This window comes from Megalobrama amblycephala, linkage group LG13 (assembly GCF_018812025.1).
Source record: "Megalobrama amblycephala isolate DHTTF-2021 linkage group LG13, ASM1881202v1, whole genome shotgun sequence".
In the NCBI taxonomy this organism is placed as follows: Eukaryota; Metazoa; Chordata; class Actinopteri; order Cypriniformes; family Xenocyprididae; genus Megalobrama; species Megalobrama amblycephala.
In genome coordinates, this window is record NC_063056.1 from 35,870,772 (window position 1) to 35,898,020 (window position 27,249).

At 36.6% G+C, this 27,249-nt stretch overlaps 1 protein-coding gene across 1 annotated transcript in view; it reads right to left on the reverse strand.

Annotated features, from left to right (window-relative positions):
- The window catches only part of LOC125243154 (male-specific lethal 3 homolog), a 38,685-nt gene that overhangs the window by 4,488 nt on the left and 6,948 nt on the right, over positions 1-27,249 (reverse strand). The window contains exon 2 of the mRNA XM_048152553.1: positions 8,519-8,631. Coding sequence (XP_048008510.1) covers positions 8,519-8,631 — 113 coding nt within the window. The remainder of the gene's footprint in view (positions 1-8,518; positions 8,632-27,249) is intronic.

The window sequence follows — 27,249 nt, forward strand, 5'->3', positions numbered from 1 at the left end:
TCTGTTGTTGCTATGCAACCATGAACTGTGCTCTCCACGAGGAGTAGGAAGTTTCAGCAAAGGATAAATTGATTTCTGGCCCTTGCATTAGCTTTACTACTAGATATATTTATGGAGATGAGATATGAGTTGAGAATTTTTCATCTCGATGCACCTGGAAAAGGCACCGAATGCATGTTGTGACCGCACCACTTCCATTGAGTGTGCCTGCTGTGCAGCTACATTTCAAATAACTGTCTTGTGCGCGGAAAAGACACAATATGTGAACGGCCCCATTAGCATTAACTTTATACGTATTTTCAAATATTTGGTCCATTTTTTTTTAACTTGTGTATTATTTAAACTTTCAATTAATTTAATTAAATGTTCATGGTTCTTTAAAAAAAAATGATTTTGTGCTACTTTAAGGCTTAATTTGGTGCTTAATACCAGGTGAGAAAAGCAGTTTTTTCGGAGCAGGGTTAATACGGTTTTACGGTTAATAGACAGAACCGTAGATCACTGACAAGCTACGCAATATCACGTTCATTATCGCAGGTGAATCGCCTTCGATAATGAACGCGATATTGCGTAGCTTGTCAGTGAACTACGGCTCTGTCTATTAAATGCCGCTCCGTTTGAAAGCAGGTGATGGCGATTTAGCGGTAATCAGGGAACCGGCTTTACTGACGAAATGCGCATGACAATCGCATGCGATATATCGCCCAGCCCTACTACACTCGCTTGCAAATTACAGCCAATCATCTAACAATTAATGTAACTGTTCATTCATATACACACAGACACACACAAAATGCTGTTAATGATAAACACAGTATTTGAAACAATATTTTCAAAATAGCTCATCACTCATTTTCTTGGTGGTATACTCTTGAGTCAGTTGAGCTGTGTATGTAACTGATATCATGTCAGGGAGAGGGCATGTGCTTCTGGCCATGTTCCACTCATGAAGAGGGGCCATGTTTGAATGTTGTGTTTACAAACAGTAACTGAAAATTTATACATAGTGCACCTTTAAAGAAACAAGAGCCTTGGATGAGTGCAAGTTAGAAATAACAGTTTAATTCACTCTCTCTCCCTATGCTCTTTAGTCTAAATAGAGCTGCACCAGGGATGCTCCTCCAACATAAATTTCCAACAGAATGGCCACTGTAACAAGATCCACTAATTTATAAGTATCTAAATTATATTAACATTTACTACATTTTCATTATTTGTCTATGTACTAGCTCTGTGAAAATTAATTTATTATCTCAGTGAGTGATTGTGATACATATACGTTTTTTGCGTAAATGCATAGAAATTCATTGTGGAAATAACACTATTCAACAATAAACTTTTTTTAACCCTGTAAAGCCTAACATATTAATTAATAATCAAAAATCTTTTTTTTAATATTATTATTATTTTTTTTAAATAAACATTTTATTGAACCTTTAGACAAAATACAAAAAGCATGCTTTATTAGTGTCATTTGATACATCAGGCATTTATGGCTCATATATTAGGATATAGGAGAATATGGATCTCAAACTCGAGGAAGAAAAACACCTGTTTTATTCAGAGGGAGAATCTGAGTAAAAATATGCAAATTGGTGCATTTGCTGATATTTATATGGCCAAAATTTAAATCAATGAGATCTTTGTAAAAGTATAGCAGACTACTTCATATGCACATACACAACATAAAATATGCACTGCATAAATGCACATAAATATCAGTTGTCACTCTCTATCTCCCAATAATATGTCTTAGTAAAATAATATTTAAATGTTTAATTTCAAAACATATACAGCTTATACAAAACACGGACATATAAACAAGTATTCAGTATCAGTATTGGGTATTAAAAAAAATCAGTATCATAATAATAACTCAGATCTTTCAGATTAGTATATTTAATGGAAATTGAAAGACTTACAGAAATCGAAATTGACAGACTTACAGAAATGAATATTTCTGCAAGATTCGAATGACCAATATAACACCACGTGTACACAGTTTCATTGTGAATATTTAAATGTGGGGGGGGGGGGGGGGGCTTTTTCAAAATTAATCAAAAGTGCCCCTCTCAGAAAAATGGCAATGATAATATTGTGTTAAATAAAATGAAATACATTTAAATTATAATTAACATGACAATGTGTACAATAGTCACGAATCACTCAAAAGCGGGAAAATTACAGTTTATTTTTACATATCTGCCAGTTTGAGGCGTTGCCATAACGTGTTGCTATAGGTTGCGTGCGTTTTGATTGGCTGGCTGATTTTTCACAGTCTGTAGGAAACCTAGGCTCTTGAGCCGTATATGGTGAATGCCTATATGGCTTGAAGGAAGAAAAAAATAAACCAATTTTTTTTTTTTTTCATCAATAATCAAAGCTAGTGTGTCAATTTAATTAAAAATCTATATATTACATATTTTAAAATATTACATAATTCATCAATGCCCGTTTATCATGTAGGCTATAATACACCAACCCATTGTGATATGATACAAGAAGCTCAAATTTCATTGGACAATGTGAAGTAGAGTGGTAATTTTCCGTTTGGTTAAAAAAATTGACATGGACAGACGAGCTTGCATTTGTGGAGAAATGTCTGCAGTTTGTCTCATTGTATAAATCAAATTGCATCGCTGACAAAATGGATGTTAACTGACTACAACACACTGCACAAAACCATGCAGCACCAAAAGTCACATTAATGGTAAGTAAGTAGTGTTCTATTCATTTACTTTATTTATGTATATTGATACACCATTTACTATTTGATGAAACTATCATAGTTAATGAAGCCCAAGTACCACCTACAGCCTTATTATGTGAAGTGTAGGCTGGCGAAATGGTGACCTGAAAGAACTTTATTATATTACCATTTTTGATAATTATGCAGCATTCTGAAAAACAATTCTCTTAAGCTCATCATGCATTTATTTGTTCAAAAACAGCAATAGTGTGAAATATTATTACAATTTAAAATAATGGTTAACTTTCCAACTTTTATATAAAATCACCCTTTTAGAATGATTTCTGAAGGATCAGGTGACACTGAAGACTGGTGCTAAAGATTCAGTTTTGCTTCACAGAAATAAATTAAAATAGAAGTATATTAAAATAGAAAACCATTATTTTAACTGTAATAATATTACAGTTTTTTTCTGTATTTTTGATCAAATGAATGCAGGCTTGATGAGACTTCTTGAAAAAAAAAAAATAGTAATATATCCAAAATTTTGACACACACACACACACACACACACATATATACATATTTTTTTGTTTTTGTTTTTTTGTTTTTACATTGCCCCTTTTTTACATTTGAGCCCCTGCTCCTGAGGATCTCTCTGCACGTCCCAGTTTAAATTAATATTTAATTTAAAACAGGGTTGTTTTCATATAATTTGTTATAAACCCATTAATCGTATTTGTCGTATTATATTATATTATCTATTATTTATATATAAATATTTATTTATATAATATATATGTATATATATTATATATATATACACACACACACACACAGTATCTCATTTAAGTGAGTACACCCCTCACATTTTTGTAAATATTTTATTATATCTTTTCATGTGACAACACTGAAGAAATGACACTTTACTACAATGTAAAATAGTGAGTGTACAGCTTGTATAACAGTGTAAATTTTCTGTCCCCTTAAAATAACTCAACAGACAGCCATTAAGGTCTAAACCGCTGGCCACAAAAGGGCGTACACCCCTACAGCCATTTTCTCTTCCTGGTGTCATGTGACTCATTAGTGTTACAAGGTCTCAGGTGTGAATGGGGAGCAGGTGTGTTAAATTTGGTGTTATCGCTCTCACTCTCTCATACTGATCACTGGAATTTCAACATGGCACCTCATGGCAAAGAACTCTCTGAGGATCTGAAAAAAAGAATTGTTGCTCTACATAAAGATGGCGTAGGCAATAAGAAGATTGCCAAGACCCTGAAACTGAGCTGCAGCACGGTGGCCAAGACCATACAGCGGTTTAAAAGGACAGGTTCCACTCAGAACAGGCCTCGCCATGGTCGACCAAAGAAGCTGAGTGCACATGCTCAAGCGTCATATCCGGAGGTTGTGTTTGGGAAATAGACATATGAGTGCTGCCAGCATTGCTGCAGAGGTTGGAGTTGGAGTTGGAGGGGTGGGGGGTTATCTGTCAGTGCTCAGACCATACACTGCACACTGCATCAAATTGGTCTGCATGAAATGATGCACAAGAAAGCCCGCAAACAGTTTGTTGAAGACAAGCAGACTAAGATGATGCACAAGCAGACCAAGGACATGGATTACTGGAACCATGTCCTGTGGTCTGATGAGACCAAGATAAACTTATTTGGTTCAGATGGTGTCAAGCGCGTGTGGTGGCAACCAGGTGAGGAGTACAAAGACAAGTGTGTCTTGCCCACACTCAAGCATGGTGGTGGGAGTGTCATGGTCTGGGGCTACATAAGTCCTGACGGCACTGGGGAGCTACAGTTCATTGAGGGAACCATGAATGGCAACATGTACTGTGACATATTAATTTTCATGTTAATTTTCATGTTAAACGATAGTATTAGAGTATAAAATGTATCTTCCTTAAATGCTTTTGGCCACCTGGCAAGTTTGGTTTCGTTGTAAAGCTCTCTTTATGCCTTATTCATCAATGTATGTCACACACGGCCAGCAGAGCATGATCCCCTCCCTTCAGAGACTGGGCCGCAGGGCAGTATTCCAACATGATAATGACCCCAAACACACCTCCAAGACAACCGCTGCTTTGCTAAAGAAGCTGAGGGTAAAGGTGGTGGACTGGCCAAGCATGGCTCCAGACCTAAACCCTATTGGAGGAGCACAAGGTTCTCTAACATCCACCAACTCTGTGATGTTGTCATGGAGGAGTGGAAGAGGACTCCAGTGGCAACCTGTGAAGCTCTGGTGAACTCCATGCACAAGAGGGTTAACCCTCTGGAGTCTGAGGCTGATTTGGGGCTTGGAGAAGTTTTGACATGCCCTGACATTTGTGCTTTTTTCAGTTGTTCATAAACATATAAATGACAAAAGTGTCATTACACTGTATTCAGCACAAACTAGGCTACAATAATATGTGAGGAACATGTATGTACATGTTTGTATTTTTGAAGGAATAATGTTTATGCGTGGTTATTGAAAAAACAAAAAACTTAAGTCACTGAAATAAGGCCAAAAAAAGTATATTAAATCTGTGTTCACAAGACTTTTGGGTATTGGAGGTTGTAGACTAGAGTTTTTGCTTCAGAATTATGTAAAAATTATTCTGCCTACTCCTTCATATAAAACAATATATTGATTTAGTTTTTGTAAGACACTTTTTGTCAAGAAACACAGTATGCGTGGAGGCGTGAATCTGCATGAATAATGGGCCATTTACACCTGAGAAGACAAAAGAATCACATAATAATGACCTGAAATGACTTGCATATTAATGAGGCCTTTCAGTCAGGTAGGCTGTGAAAAAAACCCCTCTGTAATAATGTCTCAGCTCATCATAAACAGCAATACTGTGAAATATTATTACAATTTAAAATAATGGTATTCTATTATATTCTTTAAAATATAATGTATTTCTGTGATGCAAAGTGTCTGAACAATTATGTTACCTCTATGGCATTTCATATAGGCTTTTAGCTTAAAAGCATGCACATTTGGAGAAATATTGATGGATTCTTATATATTTATGTCAATTTTCTATACTGAGAAGTAATATTTATTGTCATCACTATGAGTGCTGGATACTGTGTTTTCAATTCATACTTGCAGCCGGAGGGCGCTCTCTGTACACCTTTAGTCCACAAATTATTCTAAAGAAGAAGAGGACATTTCAGGAATGGTGTTTTCAATTCATACTTGCAGCCGGAGGGCGCTCTCTGTACACCTTTAGGCCACAAATTCATATAAAGAAGAAAAGGAACCAGGAACTAACGGCATGTCTTCTAGAGATCGCTAACCATTGATTTAACATCCAAAATAAACACTTTTCAAGACAATAATACACGATTGAGACGATGAATGCATGTATTGCCTCTGAATTTGCGTCTGAATAGCGCTGGCTCCGTGGACGTGGCCGCATTAGCGGATAATGAGCTGAATCACAGACTTCTGACATGGCTCTCTTTTCATACAGATTACATAAACACAGAATGTTTGTTTTCGATTTGACTTGCACGATTTAAAACCTGACATTTCAGTTTCTTTAGACGTAAGTGTCATTTTTTTTGTCATTAGTATTCATAAGTTACAGTTCATTTTCTGAGAACTATCAGATTGGACTTTGTTCAGAGGGAGAGGAGAGATCACGCATCATGTTAGTTTTCTTTATTTTACAAAAAGCACAACATTGTGTTTTTACTCTGAGTGTACACAAATAAAAGAAGACATTCTATAGTTTCAATTGATGTATTACTTATGTCTCTATGACAAGAAATGACGGAGTATTTTAAGTCTGTTTTGCTGCAATGTGAAAAAAATCCAGCAAAACGGCGCGTTTTTAGACCTCAGGGAGTTAAGGCAGTGCTGGAAAATAATGGTGACCACTGTAACGCCTGTACAAGAATCAGTCTTAGCCAACCAACTTTAGAATTTTCAGAATGCTTTTAGCCTGCTAAACTGTGTTTGTAAATCTCACATTGGCTCCGGCCTGGCAGACACTAACGGCTCACGGGATACGTTTTATGGCTATTTCGATAGATTCCTGAACATCTCCCTCGCGACTTCAAACAACCGCGGCCACCTCGGATCGAATTACTGCAAGCCATGTGCCTACATACCAGACATTCCAGCCAAACCCCAGTACACACCACACACGCACACACAGAGACACACACACAAAACATGCTTAGAGATTGTATGTACAGTTATTCTCAAAATATGACTGTGCCAAAATGTACCCGTCGTGTATGTCAAGTGCATGTATGTATCCTGAGTGTTTGAACTTGAAGTTTAAATGACTGTAGTTGGGTTAATTTTCATGTTAAACGATAGTATTAGAGTATAAAATGTATCTTCCTTAAATACTTTTGGCCACCTGGTAAGTTTGGTTTCATTGTAAAGCTCTCTTTATGCCCTATTCATCAATGTATGTCACATTACTGTAAAATGCATTGTTTTATTTTTAATGGTACTGTGAAGAAAGTACAATCCGATCTGATACCTCAAATTATGCAAATCGAGCCACAAGACAAGACAAGACAAAGAAAAGTTTTGCCCGCCAGGATTGCCCACGCATCTATTGGCTGTTTCACCCAAGGAGGCGTGTTGACTTGCTTGTCCATAAAAGACAAGCACAAACATCCATTCGCACAAACATTCGACTGTCTCTCGATTGTCCCTGAATTGTCCATCGCCATCTCGTGCATGTCTCTCCCGGACGTCTCAGGCGACCGCGCTTCCATCACGCACTCATCTTCTTTCGGGACCACCATCTCCAGCGAAACGAACTTTCAAGTCCTCAGTTCAAAGCTTCCCGCGGAAACGGAAGAAGCCAACGAACTGCAGCAGCACTGAACCATCACCTGTATCTTTTGAAACTCAGTACAGACTAATGCAAGTACCGTTTCTCTATCTAAGATGCGATACACCTAATACGATTTAATGAAACTGATTTCTCTGCTGGCTCTCTTAGTAAGTTTTGCTACTTGTCTTCTCTCTTACCCTTTCTTTACTTTCGCTTCTGTATATATGTATATCCTCTGTGTATATTTAGCCGTATAACCTTTGTATTATCGATTTCATATATTAAATACATTATATTCATGCTCGATTGTTCTGCTGCTCATTCAGAAAACCCAAGTCACTTCTTCGTTGTCGATCCGGCACCATTGCTTTACGCTTTGATGCTATAATAGGAGTTTATTCTCATGGCCAGAGAATAACATTCCTTTTATAATAGTCTGTGAGAAAACAGTTTGCTGGACAAACTTGAATAGTTTCTCTAAACAACTATTAAACTAGAACTGATCATTCGTTGTAATTAATTCACAATATATGTGCATAATTCCCTCTTGGGTCGATATATGCATCATAAGTAATCATAAGGCTTTATGATTTATTATATTCATATATTTCACCCATAGATTGATTAAATAGTTGTAATATCGCTAGAGATTCATTACACCACACAAAATATTGACACTTTGGGCCCAATTTGGACATATTTACTTAGGGGTGTACTCACATTTGTGGCCAGCGGTTTAGACATTAATGGCTGTGTGTTGAGTTATTTTGAGGGGACAGCAAATTTACACTGTTATACAAGCTCTACACTCACTACTTTACATTGTAGCAAAGTGTCATTTCTTCAGTGTTGTCACATGAAAAGATATAATAAAATATTTACAAAAATGCAAGGGGTGTACTAACTTCTGTGAGACACTGTATATGGGTTTGTTACCAGATTTTAAGTCTGTCTAATCAAGTATTTTTACTATTGACTGCAAAGCAAGACTTGAGGTTCTTGCACCTGGCTTTAGGACTCACCTCATTTAGTTCGTAGTTCCTCTGGGTTTCCAGCCCTGAGAAAAGCCCTCCAGTGTAATCCTTGCTTGGTGTCAAGGGCAAAGGAGATGAGGAGCCACTGTGAACAGGAGTTTCTGGATAAGTAGTAGAGAAACATATGCAATTTCAAGATTAAAAAAAAGATAAGCATTGCAATAATTGGCACTGAAGACCTAAATCCCACACTTGAACTGAATAAAACACATACAATTGTCAAAATGCCCATTTTTGGTATCCTCATAAGCACAGTCTGATTGAAAGCCATGCCATTAAGGCTGATTATAGGATAGGCCTACATGCTGGCACAAGCTGTTTTAAGGGTCAGGAAGGGAACATGCTGACCTCACCATGGTCATTCCGTGTCAACTCAACCCTGGCTCAAATTTTTGATTTTGTTAATATTTTCTCTGTAGAAAGACAAACATAAATAGTGATGAAAGCCAAAATATTAAATGTTACACATGTATATTTACGGAGTAATCCACTATTTTGTAGAGGGGGTCAAAATGACAATTTTCACCCAAGATCTGGAGCCAAATTATAGGGGTGTAAAAATGACTTTAGAAAGATGCCAGCCTCATTATTTTATTTTTACACAGAAATTGGTAGGCCTATTACTAAAATATGTTGACTAGCAATTGACTAGTTAGCAATCTTTGTTTAATTACATGCCAACAGTGACAGCTGAAATATGGCAAAAAGCACTTCTTGTGTATTTTGCCTCAAGTTTGCATGCCTGTAACTCAAGAAGCATTTAAAGATTTCGTAATATACTTTCAGATTCTGTTTCTTAACAGACTTTCATTTTTTATCTTCATTTTAAAGGCCCTCAATGTTTCAGTCCCAGAAATATGTACATGTTAATGTTAACTCATACCCCAGGGAGTAAACTGGTCAATTGTATACATTTTCAGTGGTGAAAAACCAAATGTGGGTAACTTTGCATACAGCTGAAACTTTTTTCTTTTAAAGAAGAATATCTAAAAAACAATAAATGTTAAAACTAAAAATGTATCATTTTTTTTCTATTACATCGGACATATCTGTCTGAGTGCCATAAATATTCTTTTTCTAAAGTTGTTATGCCTGTAACTCAATAAGTATTCAAGATATCTTAATATACTTCTCAATGATTCTCATTGTTAATAAACTTTTCTTTTGCAATTTTCTTTTTTAAGGCCCTATATAGTTCCTATATGTACTGGGACCCCAATGTGACTCCATATCACATTGTTGAATTGTTGAATTCTGTTGAATTCTTCCCATTTTCAATGGTAAAGAACCAAATGTAGGCAACTTTTTAAACAGCTGATAGTTAGTGTGTTTAAATAAGAATGTCTGAAGAACAGATAACACTGAAACTAGAAATTTATCTTGTTTCCTTCTATCAAAACAATTGAATACAACACACCTCTCTGAGGGCCAAAAACAAACATTTCCCCAAATTTCATATTCTTTAATTCTAGAATTCTAGGCGGAGCTTCTAGAGTTTGTGCTCCAGCATGACAGCAATAACAAAACATGATACTCTCACGCTATGAAAATGTCGGAAACTGCAAGTAGTGGTGTTCAGCTGTATATGTATGAACCGGAATTGGACAGTGAAAGAGACTGTAGAACAGGGGTGTCCAACCCTGCTCCTGGAGAGCTACCATCTTGCAAACTTCAGTTCCAACCCTGCTCCAACACACCTGTCTGTAACTATCAAGCAACCCTGAACACCTTGGCCATTTCTCAATATGCATTTTTGTCTGTACTGGTGTTCTTGTGGACTTGTGAAACATCATCAGTCGCTGCCCAAGCACTGTTCCAATTGAAAGTTCACATCTAGCCAAGTACAGTTCAAATCCCCGGATGTGTTCTTGATCCACCTCTTTTACTGAGGATGCATCGAGAGGTGACTTGTGCGGACTTGAGACAGCCAGGTATCCCAGAATGTATCTTGCACTAACCAGCAAGCATCAATAGTAAAGGAGAAAACCTGCATAATTTAAACATATTACTGTTATTATGTCATGATTGTTAAGTTAAGAGGAAGCACGAGACGGGACACAGTGAGTAACATATCGTAACAAACTTTACTTCCTGTCCGTTAACTCCACATATGTCCAGGTAACACCAGACCTTAAACAATTATTCCCTTGATAGAACACCTCCCCTGTTAAATAAAGAATCCCCCCCTTTCAACTCTATACAAAAACAATATACTCCATTAACTCAACACCTTATCTTTCCCCTTATTTCAGAACTTTTCCTTTAACTTTTTTTTTCTCTCTCTTTTTCCATTTCTCTCTTTTCTACAAGTCCATCCTCTTAGGTGGGTGTGATACTCTTCCTGAGCGGGTTACATATGAATGTCCTTCAGTTTGTTCTGCTACAGGCATGGGCTGCCTGTTACTCTCAGACTCATTATCCGATGACAGCATTTGTTCCGACTGATCGATTGGGTGGAGATGAGCCCGGTTTCTCCGAATCACTCCATCTTCTGTACCAATCAGATAAGATCTTGGGGCTGACGACTGAGACACCACAGATCCCTGCATTTTCTCCAACGGCAAACACACATTTTGCCCTGGCTGCAAAATTGGGAGGGGCCGGGCCCTGTGACATCTATTGTAATACTGCTGTTGTTTTCTCTTTGCTTTTGTTTCATTTGTTTCCTTGTTGAATCCGGAACTCTCGCATTCCAGGCCAGCATGGAGACAACTTTTTCGGGAGCTGAGGTAAGGTAGTGCGAAGTTGCCTTCCCATAAGCAGCTGTGCTGGTGAATATCCATTCCCTAGTGGCGTGGAACGATATGTGAGGAGCATTCTTTCCTTATCTCCTCCTCCTTTCCACAGGTCTTTAACCGTACGCACTGCACGCTCTGCTTCACCATTTGCTTGTGGAAACAATGGGCTACTTGTCACATGATCAAATCCATAGTCAGCTGCAAAGTCCTTAAAGAGAACTGAACTGTACTGGGGCCCATTGTCCGACACCACTGTTTCTGGGATGCCATGTCGACAGAACACCTCTTTCAGAGCAGATATAACTGTGCTCGAGGTAGATACTTTAAGTCTTGCCACCTCGATTTACCGAGAAAAATAGCCAATGACAAGCAGATAGTTCTCTTTCTCTCAGAAGAACAGATCAGTACCAATACGTTGCCATGGTCTTTCTGGAATGGGCGTTGGCAACAATGGCTCACTCCACGCATTCCTGTGTTGAGCACAGACACAACATCGTTCCACCAGTTGGCTAATGTGTACTGACATACCTGGCCACCACACCGACTGATGTGCTCTGGCCCTACATTTTACAATCCCTTGGTGGCCTTCGTGAAGAATTTTCAGTATCTCTTGCCACATGGATCTGGGTATGACAATCCTTTGTCCTCTCAAAATGAGGTCTCCAGCTATGGAAAAATGCCCTCGTTCTTGCCAATATGGCCACAGCTCTTTCTGCAGGTGACTTTTCTCTGGCCACCCAGACTGGCAGTACTGGCGGATTTTTTCAAAGAATAAGCTTTATTTTCTAAAAGCACCTTTAAAAGTAACATCTCAAATCGCTTTACAAGAATAAGATCAAATAACCGGAGATGTCACTTCCTGTTTGTTGCTGCCGCGCTGTTTGAGTAAGAGCTTCGTCGAGTTGATTCCTAATTGCTTGTTTTTTTTTTCTCTTAAAATCAAATTTATAACCTATCATTCTCTCCTTTTACAGCGGGGGAACACATCCCAACATTATTTTATATAAAAAAAGACACGGATTGCCTTGATATCGCTAGTTTTATTCGACTCCCTGAACATTCGCTACTAGCTTTAGCCGTTAGCAATAGCGCCGTGGTCACACTAGAGTTTTGTTCATCTATTACTAGCGTATTGCGTATTGTTCATCTATTCTAATGACGAATGTATCGGATGTGTCTCTCTACCTTTGAGTGCAGGTGAGGACACGTTCGAGCTGCATGCGGTGCAGTTGGAGCTGGAGGCCATGGAACGACATATTCGGACCCTTCTTGAGAAGCAGGCCGAACTACGGGAGTGGCAAACAGTGCTGGAAACATCCCGTGCTGATGCTCACCAATCCTCGGTAAGTTTGCAGCGTGATATTAACACTCCTGCTTCCTCTACTTCCTCTTAGGACATCAATGTGTCGTCACGAGCCGCAGGGTTTAATTTGGACTCTTATTTCGAATCTTATTGATCCAAGTTCCCATTCAGTTAAAAATCATTCCCGGTTGGAGTTAAAAATCATCATTTGTGTTCTACTGAAGAAACAAAGTCACCTACATCTTGGATGCGCTGGGGGTAAGCAGATAAACATCAAATTTTCATTTCTGGGTGAACTATCCCTTTAAGAAACCACAATTAGATCCAAATGTATTGGCAAATTACAGAGCCATTTCAAATCTTCCATTTATGTCTAAAAAAAAAGAAAAAGTGGTGTCGGTCCAATTGTGCTCCTTCTTGCAAAAAAACGCTATCTATGAAAAATTTCAGTCAGGATTCAGGTCTCATCATAGCACAGAAACTGCGCTCGTTAAAATTACAAATGACATACTTCTAGCTTCTGACAAAGGCTGTATCTCAATACTAGTGTTACTTGATCTCAGTGCTGCGTTTGACACTATAGATCATAAAATACTCCTAGATCGACTACAAAATTATACTGGTATACAAGGTCAGGCATTGCGGTGGTTTAGGTCGTACCTATCAGACGGTCACAATTTTGTCTATTTAAATGGGGAAAAATCTAAGATAACGATAGTAAATTATGGAGTGTCGCAAGGATCTGTGTTAGGCCCTCTGCTATTTTCAATATATATGCTGCCACTTGGTGATATTATAAGAAAACATGGAATTAGTTTCCACTGCTATGCCGATGATACATCACGACCAGATGAAATATCCAAATTATCCAATCTGACAGAGTATGTTAAAAAAGTAAGACACTGGATAACTAGTAATTTTCTTCTATTAAATTCAGATAAGACTGAAGTATTACTTATTGGACCAAAAACCTGTACACAGAATCTCTCAGACTCTCTCTGCATTTAGAATGATGTACTGTTACTCCATCCTCGACAGTTAAAGACCTGGGTGTTATATTAGACAGCAACTTCACATTTCATATGTTACAAAAACAGCCTTCTTCCACCTCAGAAACATTGCTAAGATACGGAATATGTTATCTATTTCTGATGCAGAAAAGTTAGTTCATGCATTCATAACGTCTAGACTACATTACTGCATTACTAGCAGGTTGTCCTGCTTCCTCAATAAACAAGCTACAACTAGTCCAAAATGCAGCTGCTAGAGTTCTTACCAGGTCAAGAAAATATGATCATATAACACCAATTTTATCATCTCTACATTGCTTACCAATTAAGTTCCGTATCGATTATAAAGTATTGCTACTGACCTATAAGGCTCTAAATGGTTTAGCTCCTGTGTACTTAACTGATCTTCTATTGCCCTACAATCCTTCACGCTCTTTAAGATCACAAAACTCTGGACTTCTGGTTGTACCTAGGATATCTAAGTCCACTAAAGGAGGGAGAGTATTTTCACATTTGGATTCTAAACTCTGGAATAGCCTTCCTGATAATGTTCAGGGCTCAGACTCGCTCACCCAGTTTAAATCTAGATTAAAGACGCATCTCTTTAACCAAGCATTCACATAATGCATCTCATATCAGATCAATTGCACATGACTATTGTTGCTTAATGTTATGAACAGCAGCTATGCTAATTATTCCCCATTTGCTTTTCTGTTTTACCTCGGGATGCTCGTCCCGAGGTGACTCGAGAGTACATCAGCTTCAGTTTGGATCCAGCCTCTTAAGAAGACCTCAGATGACCAACACCTTTGAAGAGACACTGCCAACTCCTGCAAGGACTTCAGATGATGCAACATCTGGATCAACATGCACATTCCCAAATTTCTACATATCCTAATTATTGTTAATATGTAATTGATTATTTCCAGGAGCTCATTGCTTCTACCTTCAATTAAACTGCTAACAGTGATTGTAAATTAATTGTCTAAATTATTACATTATTAGCTAACTACATTCTCTAAATTGTAATGTTGACATGCTTTCTCTGTAAAGCTGCTTTGAAACGTGTGACATTGTCACATAAGACGCATGTTTTATCCGCTCAATATATATATCATGATGGTTTTATGTATATTTGAGTTTTAATTGGGTTACATGTTGTCTTAGCCATTTTATTCCTCTTACGTATTTTAATGTGTGTATGTCTTTAAAGGTGTGTGGGTCTGCCTGTCATGTGACTGATCACATGACAGGAACAAGGAAGTAAACTAGTATAAAGGAGGCAGCATGACAAACAATCAACCCCCATTATAAATGTGATCACAAATCAGCTGGACTGTGGAGTTGCATTTTATGGACTTGCCTTTCCAGAAAATCACATCACCTTCACTTGGATTAACACTTCCGTGGACTTTGTATATACACCGGTGGACACTTTCACATTGGGACTTTATCAGCACTAGTGATGGGCAAATGAAGCCTCATGAAGCACTGAGGCTTCGCAACCCATTGCTTCACCAAAAGGTTCATTACCCGAAGCTTCATTCAGCATTGCTCACTAGTGACACCTAGCTACTGTGCAAAGAAATAGCAGACAAAATTAATCCTGAGCCTATGACCTGAATAGACATTTGTGCATTGCCTGGGTATAAAATAAAATGTGTATCTTCTCTGTCTGACTTTACTTGTGCAGAGACAACTGGCTCAGACACACACACACATACACACAGAGATAATTAATTATTCATAAATTATACCATACAAACCTAATATAACCTAATTTAATGTAATAATATAGCTCTAATAATAATTAAATAACAGCAATGACACAACTCTTTAACTCTGACTCTCCGACACTCTACTACTACTTCTGGTTCTACTACTCCTGAAACACCCACAAGGTGGCGTGTGTTTCGAACCCCCTTTATCTGGAAGCGACACTCAAACCAAACCGATGACGTATTCCACACAAACCGATGACGTATTCCACACAAACCGAGGCCTCATTTGTCATCGGTCACGTGATTTCTACATTCCCAACACAAGCCTCGAATCGACGCTTCATCTGGCACACCCATTTATGCTCGACACAAGCTCCGAAGCCTCGGTTCAAATGTCCCATCACTAATCAGCACTCTACTAAGACTCTTAAGGACTGTTTTAGGGTATGGTGAAAATGGACTCCCTGCTTTTAAACAGCCTAAGTTTTTCTAGTTTTATTGTGTTGTTAAGTTACTTGTGATTATTGTAAATACACCTTATTTATTCATTTCTGTTGTCTGTCTCATCTTTTTAAACACTTTAATCCATGTAAAATCGACCGATAGGGCCGATCGTTACAAACGATATGTATTGTGAAAAGTGCTATACAAATAAAAGTGAATTGAATTTAATTGAAATAAAACATACAATTATACAAACAATGCATTACTAAAAGTGAAATACAGAAAAATACCAAATAAAAACATACTATCAGAAAGTTCAACAAGTAAATAGTAAAATATGACAATTACAAAATAAGCAGGTAAAAGCTACCCTAAAAAAATAAGCTTTATGGGAAGATTTACAAACACTAAGTGATTCTGCTTGCCTAATTTCAGCAGGCAGAGGATTCCAAAGTTTTGGAGCAACTGAAGAAAAAGCCCTATTACTCAAAGATTTTAAACGAGTAAGCGGAACAATTAAAAGGACAGCTTCAGAAAAGCAGAGATCACGTGCTGGTGTGTAGGGGGTTAAAAGCTCAGAGAAATAATCCAAGCAAATCCTTATAAGTAAGCATGAGAATTTTAAAATCAATACGGAATCTGACAGGGAGCCAGTGTAAAGACTCCAAGACAGGAGTGATGTGATCCCTTGTCCTGTTTCCAGACAGGATTTGAGTGGCTGAATTTTGAACCAACTGTAATTTATTGAGGGTAGCTTTTAAAGCCCAGCAAAGCATTGCAATAATCAATGCGAGAATGATATATGACATAAACTCCATACATTAAACAAAATATTTATTATTCATCAGCAGTAGATCAAAATCTCTTGGCATAAATGTGGGCTACTTGGTGCAGTGGTGGTGTTTAATTATAAAATTATAACATTTTAAAGTTTAAAGGTGCCCTAGAATTAAATATTGAATTTATATTGGCATAGTTAAATAACAAGAGTTCAGTACATGGAAAAGACATACATTGAGTTTCAAACCCCATTGCTTCCTCCTTCTTATATAAATCTCATTTGTTTAAAAGACTTCCAGAAAACACGCAGATCTCAACATAACACCGACTGTTACGTAACAGTCGGGATCATTAATATGTATGACCCCAATATTTGCATAGGTGCCAGCCCATGTTCAAGGCATTAGACAAGGAAAGGCAGTATTAACGTCTGGATCTGTGCACAGACAAGGTAAGCCAGCAAGAACAACAGCGAAAAATGGCAGATGGAGCATTAATAACTGACATGATCCATGATAGCATGATATTTTTAGTGATATTTGTAAATTGTCTTTCTAAATGTTTCATTAGCATGTTGCTAATGTACTGTTAAATGTAGTTAAAGTTACCATCATTTCTTACTGTATTCACGGAGACAAGAGCCGTCGCTATTTTCATTTTTAAACATGTGCAGTCTGTATAATGCATAAACACAACTTCATTCTTTATAAATCTCTCCAACAGTGTAGCATTAGCCGTTAGCCACAGAGCATATAGCCTCAAACTCATACAAAATCAAACGTAAACATCAAAATAAATACTTTACTCACATAATTCGAAGCATGCATACAGCATGCATGACGAACATCTTGTAAAGATCCATTTGAGGGTTATATTAGCTGTGTGAACTTTGTAAATGCACTGTAATATAGTCGAGAGCTCGTGTGGCAGGGAGCACGCGATTTAAAGGGGCGGCGCTGCCAAAATCAATGTATAGTTAATGATGCCCCAAAATAGGCAGTTAAAAAGATTAATTAAAAAAAAAAATGTATGGGGTATTTTGAGCTGAAACTTCACAGACACATTCAGGAGACACCTTAGACTTATATTACATCTTGTGAAAAAGCATTCTTGGGCACCTTTAAAGAGATAGTTTACACTAAAATGAAAATTAAGTAATCTTTTACTCACCCTGGTGTTGTTCCAATGTCCTATGTCATTCTTTCTTTTTCAGAACACTTAAGGAGAAATTTTGAAAAATGTCTTGCATGCGCTCCTCTATATAATTGCAATGAATGGAGACCAGGCTCAAACTCTACAAAAAAGGATGCAAAAATATCAAGTAATGATACAATGAGATGCATGCTATATATAGAAAGTGTTCAGGAGGCATATTATAAGGTTTTGCAAGAAAGAAACCTTATTATTCTGTCAAAATACTGAGCTCTGCCATTACTTTGTGCGCATTCCTGAGAGTGAGTGTGAGCCGTCAGCAGCTGCTATAAGATAACTTGCACTGTTGTCATGACAACCGGAATATTCACCTCACAGAACACTACATAGTTATACACAATGTACGCATGGTCTGACTGTAGCCAAAGTCCCTTTAAGACAAGTCATTTCACTCGGCGGCCATCTTTGAAACGCCTCTCGGGCATCCTGGGCATCATGCAGCTCCTATCTCTTTGAATGGGGAAACATCAGATTCTCCAAAACTGTTCGCCAACCTTAGATTAAATTTCATATTTGAAATCACCAATGAAATCTAACAACAACCGACTCATACATTTAGTTTCTAAACGCTCGAATCATGACAAAAAAACTGTATTTTTTTCAGGCTGGATCAAGCTAATGCGCATGCGCAGACCTAAATGTCTGACTGTTTCTATAGAAACCGGTGATTCTAACGGCCGCTGAAGTGACGCGTGACTTTACCAGTCGGCGATTGGCTCTTGGCTTTAGAAGGCGGGACTTATTCCGCCATATTGCGCGTTACACTTTCTCCCATTCAAAACAATACGAGTGACACGTCTTGTGTTATTCTATAGTCTTTGCTGTAGCTTCTGTCTGTACCACTGCCTCAGCCTCTTCCATCTCTCTAAGCTTGATTTCTGAGTAATCTGGTTTATACAGATACAGCAGAGCCAGGCTTGGTACCAGAATCAAATCACTGAGGGTGCTCTAGTACAGTACAGATGTAGGCTAAGGAACTGCTCCACCATAGCAGTGTACAGTGTGACACATAATATTATTTACAATAATAATAATACTTTATAATGAAATATTTTGTGTTGACCCATGGATATTATATTCTTATGTTGACCCACGGACCCAGGCCCATTGCCAAGGGTGAGCATTAGGGGGCAGTGCCACCCCAGATGACACAACGTGCCCCCCTAATCTTATTATCACAGCAAATTCATTATTTATTGAAGGCAAAAATCTTATTTCTGTGGATTTGGCCATTCACGTGGTCCATAATGAAATGTCTTCAGCAGCATTTATCTCACAGGAACACTATTTCTAACAGTATCTTTAAATAACACATTATCCGAGACTGCGATGAACTAAAACGAGTGAGATTTAGGGAGCGCCCTTTGCGCGCTTTCTGCCAAATCCCGCGTACATAATCTGTTAAAAACAGTGGTTTGTGAACATAGATGCTTTATTAACAAATAATTTATCAGCAGTGTTTATGTTGGGATATGTAGGTTGTACAGTGGCAAGTAACTTTAAACTATTTCAAGGAAATCTATTTAAATGTGTTTTTAAATGGGAATTGCATCTCATTACCCTGGAGTTGGTTAACCCTCCGCCTATGATCAGAAAATTCATAGTTAACGCATAATTACACAAAACGGAACTTGAAACATACACTACCAGTGAAAAGTTTGGAAACATTACTATTTTTAATGTTTTTGAATAAAGCCTCTTATGCTCATTAAGGCTGCATTTATTTCATAATAAATACAGAAAAAAACAATAATACTGTGAAATATTACAATTTAAAAGTATGGTTTTCTATTTTAATATACTTTAAAATATAATTTATTTCTGTGATGCAAAGCTGAATTGTCAGCATCATTACTCCAGTCTTCAGTGTCACATGATCCTTCAGCAATCATTCTAATATGATGATTTTGACTGGTAGTGTAATTAGCTATATTTTAAGACCCGTCACCTTCAATTATTTTAAAAGTGAGTACACAAAGTCTTTGTTACACATCAATATGCTACAAATGCAGGACGTTTTTTGTGTGTGGTGTAAATATAACATATTCTGAAGCAATATCTCATCTCATTTAAATCTTTTAATTTTTTGTGATATTTACCCTGAAGGCTTTTTTTTTTTTTTTTTTTTTACCTTTATAAAGGATATTTCCCCTAACCTTATTAAATTGTATGCTGCATCTTTCATTTTAATTTTTTTTTTATTTGATCAATAAATTCAATTATAATAATTAGACACACAGGGATATTATCAATCAAATCAAATCAAATAATTGACACTTGTAAATGACAGCTGCTTTAAATAAGAGATTGTTTTAAATATTTTTTGTAAATACAAATGGAATAGAAATATTGGGGAGAAAACATGACACTAAAACGCCTTAATGTCATTAAGTCATTCATTCAAACGATTCGTTCAAGAATGAGGCAGCTTGTTTATGAATGGGTCATTGAATCTTTGATTCAACCGATTCGTTCAAAACGCTGAATCATTCAGTAAAGAAAGATGGCTGAGTGTTGCTGTGAGGTACATGCAGAATGGTTGCTGATCTTTGTTTGGAAATATAGAACAAAAACAGTCAATATTGCGTCTTAAGTGACTTAAAATTAACTACTTGTTTATTGAACTGTCGTGAAATCAGTGTCACATTTTCAATCGTGATGGTAACGTAATTGGGAGGACAGCACTCTTGGTTGTGTGATGTTGCTTAACTGTATCATATGTTATAAATATAAAAACTCCACATTTTGAATTTTTACCACATGTTAACTGAGTTTCTTTGTTTGTGCTGTTCTCATTTGTTTTGATTTCTGCTCGATGACCTGCACGAGCCTCAACAGCACCTACATTATTATCCACTATCGATCCCCATTTACACCAAATGTAATTCAATCAGAGTCATTCTCTAGTTTTTGGTGTAGTTTGGTCTTATTAGGGTGGACTATCTTGTGTTGGTGTTAATATAGTCTATTTCATTAATAATATATATGGGATATTACTGTTTTGGTGAGTCTGTTTTTCGGATCATAAAAATGTGTGCCCCACTATGAAAGCAAAATGCCCCCACATTCTGTCTGTTCTGGCGACAGCCCTGCACGGACCTCATTCCGTTTAGCTCATCTAATTTAAGAAGCAGTAATCGATCACTGTATTTAAATATTATAATAATAATAATCCAATATCTATAATATAAGACAAACTGTAATCCATCACTATATTGTCATAATAATAATAATAATAATAACGAAAATATCTTGTGTTGACCCATTGACATCATATTCTTCCTTTGCAATCAGTAAAACATTGTCGCTTTGTCAGATCATCACGGTCTCACAAAGTTCCGTTATAATCAATGAAGCTACCAACAATGCAAAATACATTTCTTACTTACATTGTGTCTACAATTAGTTTGTTAATGAGAAGTTCGTGAGCCTGCATAACTCAGCACTGAATAAAAACTCCACTGGGTTGAGATCAACCTATATCTGTTATTGGCTACATTGCTCACTGCTGAAAAAAACACACTGTAAATAGATTAGGGCTGTCAAGGGATTCAAATTTTTAATCTAATTAATTGCATAATGTGGCGATTAATTAATCACAAATTATTCGCACATCAAATTTGATTGAGAAATTACCCCAAAAGATCATTTAAAGTCATTAATTTGTATTAAATGAGAAAAGCATCAAATAGAATTACAAAAATTAGCTTTAGAAATATTAGGCCTATATTTGTTTTCACATAGAATTCATTGCACATAACATTTTAGGCTACAATGGTCATGAGGCCATGAGGGTGAGTAAAAGATGAAAAAAACTTATATTTTGGGGTGAACAATACCTTTAATGGGTTATTTATTAATATGGAATATTATTATTTATTATTATTATTATTATTATTAATGAAATGATAGGCCTTTTCCCTAAGAAACTATAATTGCCAGGAGGTGGTGGTAAAATGAGGAAGTAATTGAGTCATTCATTCATTTGATTCTTTCAAACGGTTGATTCATTCAGGAATGAAGTATCTAGCTGTGTCCCAATTCACATATATTTAAAAAATTTTGAGAATGCAAGACACACACCTATCTTCATAATTCTAATTTCACACCTGCTCAAAACCATTTTTTAATTCATGATTAATACTGCATTGCATGTGTGCTTATACAAACTGACAACCACAAGTGAATCACATTCACTTCTTTATTATAAATTAAAATAATTTTTTTGTTGGCAATTTCAAGTAGGCTATTTACATTAGGGATGTGCCCTACGACTTTTGTAGGTTTTGTAATTACTAGTCTAAAATTAAGAAACCCTTAGAAAACAGTAAATAGAGTAAAAAAAATGTAATAGAGTAAAAATCATTTAAAATACTTAATTTATTATTCTAATATCCAAATATGATACTACAACCCACAGAAAAAAATGTTTATATTTGTAACGTGCTGTCTTTGCATTTGATCATTGCACATTATAAACAAGACAAACATTCACTGAATAAACGTGTAATGTAGAGAGCGGGACAACAGAGTTGGAGATCTACGTGCAGGCTTTAATCATAAGAAGAGTGTAGTCAAACAAGCAGTAGGTCGATCACCAGCAAACAGTAACAGGAAGGCAAGGCAAAAGAGTAATCCATAAACACAGGCAATGGTCAAGGCAGACAGCAAATGATCAAAAACAAGGAAACAGTCCAGGGTCAAAACACAGGCTAGGCAAGACAAGGCAGGACAAGAAACAAACGGAATACAAACCAATGGCTAAGCAATACTCGGTGTGAGTGTGTGATTGGTTCCTAGATAGGGAATTGTGGGAAATAGAGTCCATATGATGACAATAGAACATGGACCCAGGGCATATGTAACAAAACGTTACCCAATACAAACATATTTATAGAAAACAGTTGACTGAATAGACAGGACCAATAAGAGCAAAACTAATAGCTTATTTAAGAATATCAAGCTGAGTCTGACATATAACGAGGAGTTGACAGTAAAGCGTCATTTAACGAATCTTAAAAACACGGATGGTTAATTCAAAATGCTTTCTGACATTTTGACAGAAAAATAACACAAGCAAGAACAAATTTTAAACCTAGCACTTCAATTTTCATTTTACAATGACGTTCCCTCTCTGTGTGTGTGCGTGCGTGCGTGCGTGCATGTGTGTTCATGAGAGCTCGCACAGCACCAAGACAACGGTACTTTTAAATCCATAAATAGCTAACGCTAGTTTTCATACAAAATAAATATGTAACAATTACTTATTTTAGTTATTATTAACACAATAACGTAACACATGTAGGCTACTTTCTCAACACTGAGAATAAATAAATAATCGCCTGTTTCTCCAGACTCGCGCTAGTCAGTCATCCACAAATCACAGCACTTTCATAATCACTAAGCCATAGAGCGATTTCAATTTTATTTAGAATTATTGTTCAGCATTACTTGAGCATTTTATACCTGTTTACCTTAAAAAGTTAACTTTCAAAAAAAGTTCTTGTCTTCACTTGAGAAATCAGTCTGACAGCGGGGGTGGAAGAGAGAACGAGCTGGATTTTTTGTTGCTTTTGATTTGCAGTCTCTCTCTTTTTTTTAATATATATATTTTATTAAAGGAAGAACAGTGACATATTACATACAGATAAAATGAACAATGTTCCTTTTGATTTTACAATTTCCCCCTCACCTTCAACCCACCCCAGAACAGTTATAAAAATTAAAAAAAAACCTACTAAACAATAAATAAACAAATTGGAAAAGCATTGGAAAAACAGAATCTCAAAGTTCTGATATAACAAACATTGAGGAAATTGACATGGTTGTTAGCCCATTGTGTTTGATTTATTTATTTGTTCAAACATGCACAGGTGTTCATCATTTAGTTTGGGGGAACAGTTGCAACCTTTTCAAAATATGAGATCATTGGAGTCCATGCAGAATAAAAACGTTTGGTGGATCCTCTAAGAGAATATTTAATTTTCTCCAATTTCAAGAACAGCATTACATCACAAAGCCAGAGTGAAACTAAAGGTGGTTTCTTTGATTTCCAATCAAGTAATATTCTCCTCAGAGCCAAAAGACATGCAAAAGCACAAGCATCTTGACAGTTTTTAGACATGACCACACCTTGCTCAGGTACTCCAAAAACAGCCATTTCAAAGCTAGGTCTGATATCCTTACTATATGCTTCAGACAAAATTTTAAATATAGTGGTCCAGTAATCAAGCAGTCTGGAGCAATCCCAAAACATATGAGCCAAGTCTGCTTTAGCAGAACGACATCGTTCACACGTGTCGTAGATCTTGGACAGTCTAACCTTACTGTAATAAAGTCTGTGGAGGACCATGAACTGAATTAAAGCTAAGCGAGTACAGGATGTTGTTCCATTCACTCTAGATATTGCATTATTCCAAGTTTCATCTGATATATCCGCTGCCAGATCCTTTGTCCAGTCTGCACGGATTTTGTCTAGATTAATACTTTTTATTGATGTTAAAATATTATATACATTAGAAATTACTCCCTTCATATGCAATGGAATATTTAAAATTTTGTCCAATTCCGTACTGTGAGGAATGGAGGGATAAGTGGGACAATAATTTTGGATTAGATGACGAACTTGAAAATATCTAAACGTGATCTTGGCAGATTATATTTTGAGGAGAGAGTGGAGAATGGGGCAAAAAAAAATTGACAAGACCTAAATGTTGCCACTGGTTGAAGACTGAGTCCAATTGAGCTGGAAGGAATAGGTGATTCTTGCATATACAGGGAGTGCAGAATTATTAGGCAAGTTGATTTTCTGATCATATTTTTTTCCCAAGCACATTTTACCAATTCCAATCCACATCAATCTTAATAACTACTATTAATATTGTTTTTAATCATTTATAAGTGATATATAATTGTTCATGAAGGCTGGAAATGAAAAATGCCTTATATTCAGGTGTGCAGAATTATTAGGCAAGTTTTCTTTTACAGGCAAAATGAGCCAAAAAAGAGATTTAACTCAGACTGAAAAGTCAAAAATTATTAAATACTCATGAGAAGGACGCAATACTAATGCAATACTAGAAATTGCAAAGTTAAAGCATGACCAAGGGACAGCAAAATGCTCATTGGGTCAGCGGGGTCAGACAAAAACAGGTGGAAAAGAAAAGACACGTTAACTGCAAAATAATTAAGAATTATGTGTGAAACCATCAGGAACCCTTTAGTCTCCAGCGCCACCATTTTCCAGAACTGCAACCTACCTGGAGTCTCCAGAAGTGCAAGGTCTCAGGATCTCAGAGACTTAGGTTAGCTAAAGAATCCTAAAAAATGACCCGCACTTGATAAGAATCACAAGCTGAAGTGTTATAAAATACATGAAGACTGGGTTTTTATAGGCCTTATAAACCGACAGCTTGAGAGTGACTCCTGAAGGACCAGCACCACATCCTCTTGTACCACTGTTTGAAGAATTTATCTTCCAGAATCTGGCAGTAAGTTTTGGAAGATCATTTTTAGTCCATCTCTGCAAGACAGACATTTCAGGATAAGAGATGGACTAAAAGTGAACTCAAACACCTTACTGCCAGATTCTGGATAAATTCTTCAAACAGTGGTACAAGAGGATGTGGTGCTGGTCCATCAGGAGTCATTCTAAAGCTGTCTGTCTATAAGCCCTATTAAAACCCAGTCTTCATGTATTTTATAACACTTTAGCTTGTGATTCTTATCAAGTGCAGGTCATTTTTTAGGATTCTTTAGCTAACCTAAGTCTCTGAGATCCTAACACCTTGCACTTCTGGAGACTCCAGGTAGGTTGCAGCTCTGGAAAATGGTGGCGCTGGAGACTAAAGGGTTCCTGATGGTTTCACACTTAATTCTTCACCTTAATTCTTAATTATTTTGCAGTTAACATGTGTCTTTTCTTTTCCACCTGTTTTTGTCTGACCCCGCTGACCCAATGAGCATTTTGCTGTCCCTTGGTCATGCTTTAACTTTGCAATTTCTAGTATTGCATTAGTATTGCGTCCTTCTCATGAGTATTTAATAATTTTTGACTTTTCAGTCTGAGTTAAATCTCTTTTTTGGCTCATTTTGCCTGTAAAAGAAAACTTGCCTAATAATTCTGCACACCTGAATATAAGGCATTTTTCATTTCCAGCCTTCATGAACAATTATATATCACTTATAAATGATTAAAAACAATATTAATAGTAGTTATTAAGATTGATGTGGATTGGAATTGGTAAAATGTGCTTGGGAAAAAAATATGATCAGAAAATCAACTTGCCTAATAATTCTGCACTCCCTGTAGGGCTGGCTATGGAGAAGTCTTTAAAACCAAAACATTGTCTGAACTGAAACCAAATCTTAAGGGTGTTTGCTACAACTGGACATACAATGAAATGAGTATACAATGAAATACCAAGGGGCAATTTAGATAAAGCTAAAGCAGGAAGAGATGATGAAGTACATGATTTTGCCTCTGAAATACACCAGACATCATTGGGGTCCTTAAGCCTGTAAAGTACTTTTGAGATATTTGCAGCCCAATAATAATACCTAAAGTTAGGAAGCGCTAATCCACCTTGCGTTTTCTGTTTTTGGAGAAATTCCTTCCGAATTCTAGGTGTTTTTCCACCCCATATAAATGATGAAATCAATCTGTCTAAATTCTGAAAAAAGGACTTTGTTAAAAAGATTGGGATACATTGAAACAAGTACATAAACCTTGGTAAAATGTTCATTTTTACACAATTGATTTTACCTGCAAGAGAAAGAAACAACAAATCCCATTTTTTGAGGTCTAGTTTTAACTTGTCGATTAAAAGAGCAAAGTTCTCTTTGTAAAAGTTAAGGAATCCCTGTGTGATGTTTATCCCTAAATATCTAAAACCTGATACAGACAGCTGAAAAGGTATATCAGTATTCGAAATATGGAGACCCTTACCGTTTATGGGAAAACAAATGCTTTTTGAAAAATTCAATTTATAGCCTGAGAATGTTCCAAATTGTTTCAATATCTTAACTACTTGTGGAATACCTAAGATCAGATCTGAAATGTACAACAGCATATCATCGGCATATAGCGATACTCTACAGGGAGTGCAGAATTATTAGGCAAGTTGATTTTTTGATCATATTTTTTTTCCAAGTACATTTTACCAATTCCAATCCACATCAATCATAATAACTACTATTAATATTGTTTTTAATCATTTATAAGTGATACATAATTGTTCATGAAGGCTGGAAATGAAAAATGCCTTATATTCAGGTGTGCAGAATTATTAGGCAGGTTTTCTTTTACAGGCCAAATGAGCCAAAAAAGAGATTTAACTCAGACTGAAAAGTCAAGATCATTTTTGTCCCTGTATGTTCTATGCCCCTACTGTTGATGCCAGTAAAATGCTGTGAGTGTCTTAACACTATAGATAGGGGCTCGATGGCTAAAGTAAAAAGTAAAGGACTAAGAGGACAACCTTGTCTTGTACCCCTTGATAGGGGAAAAGAC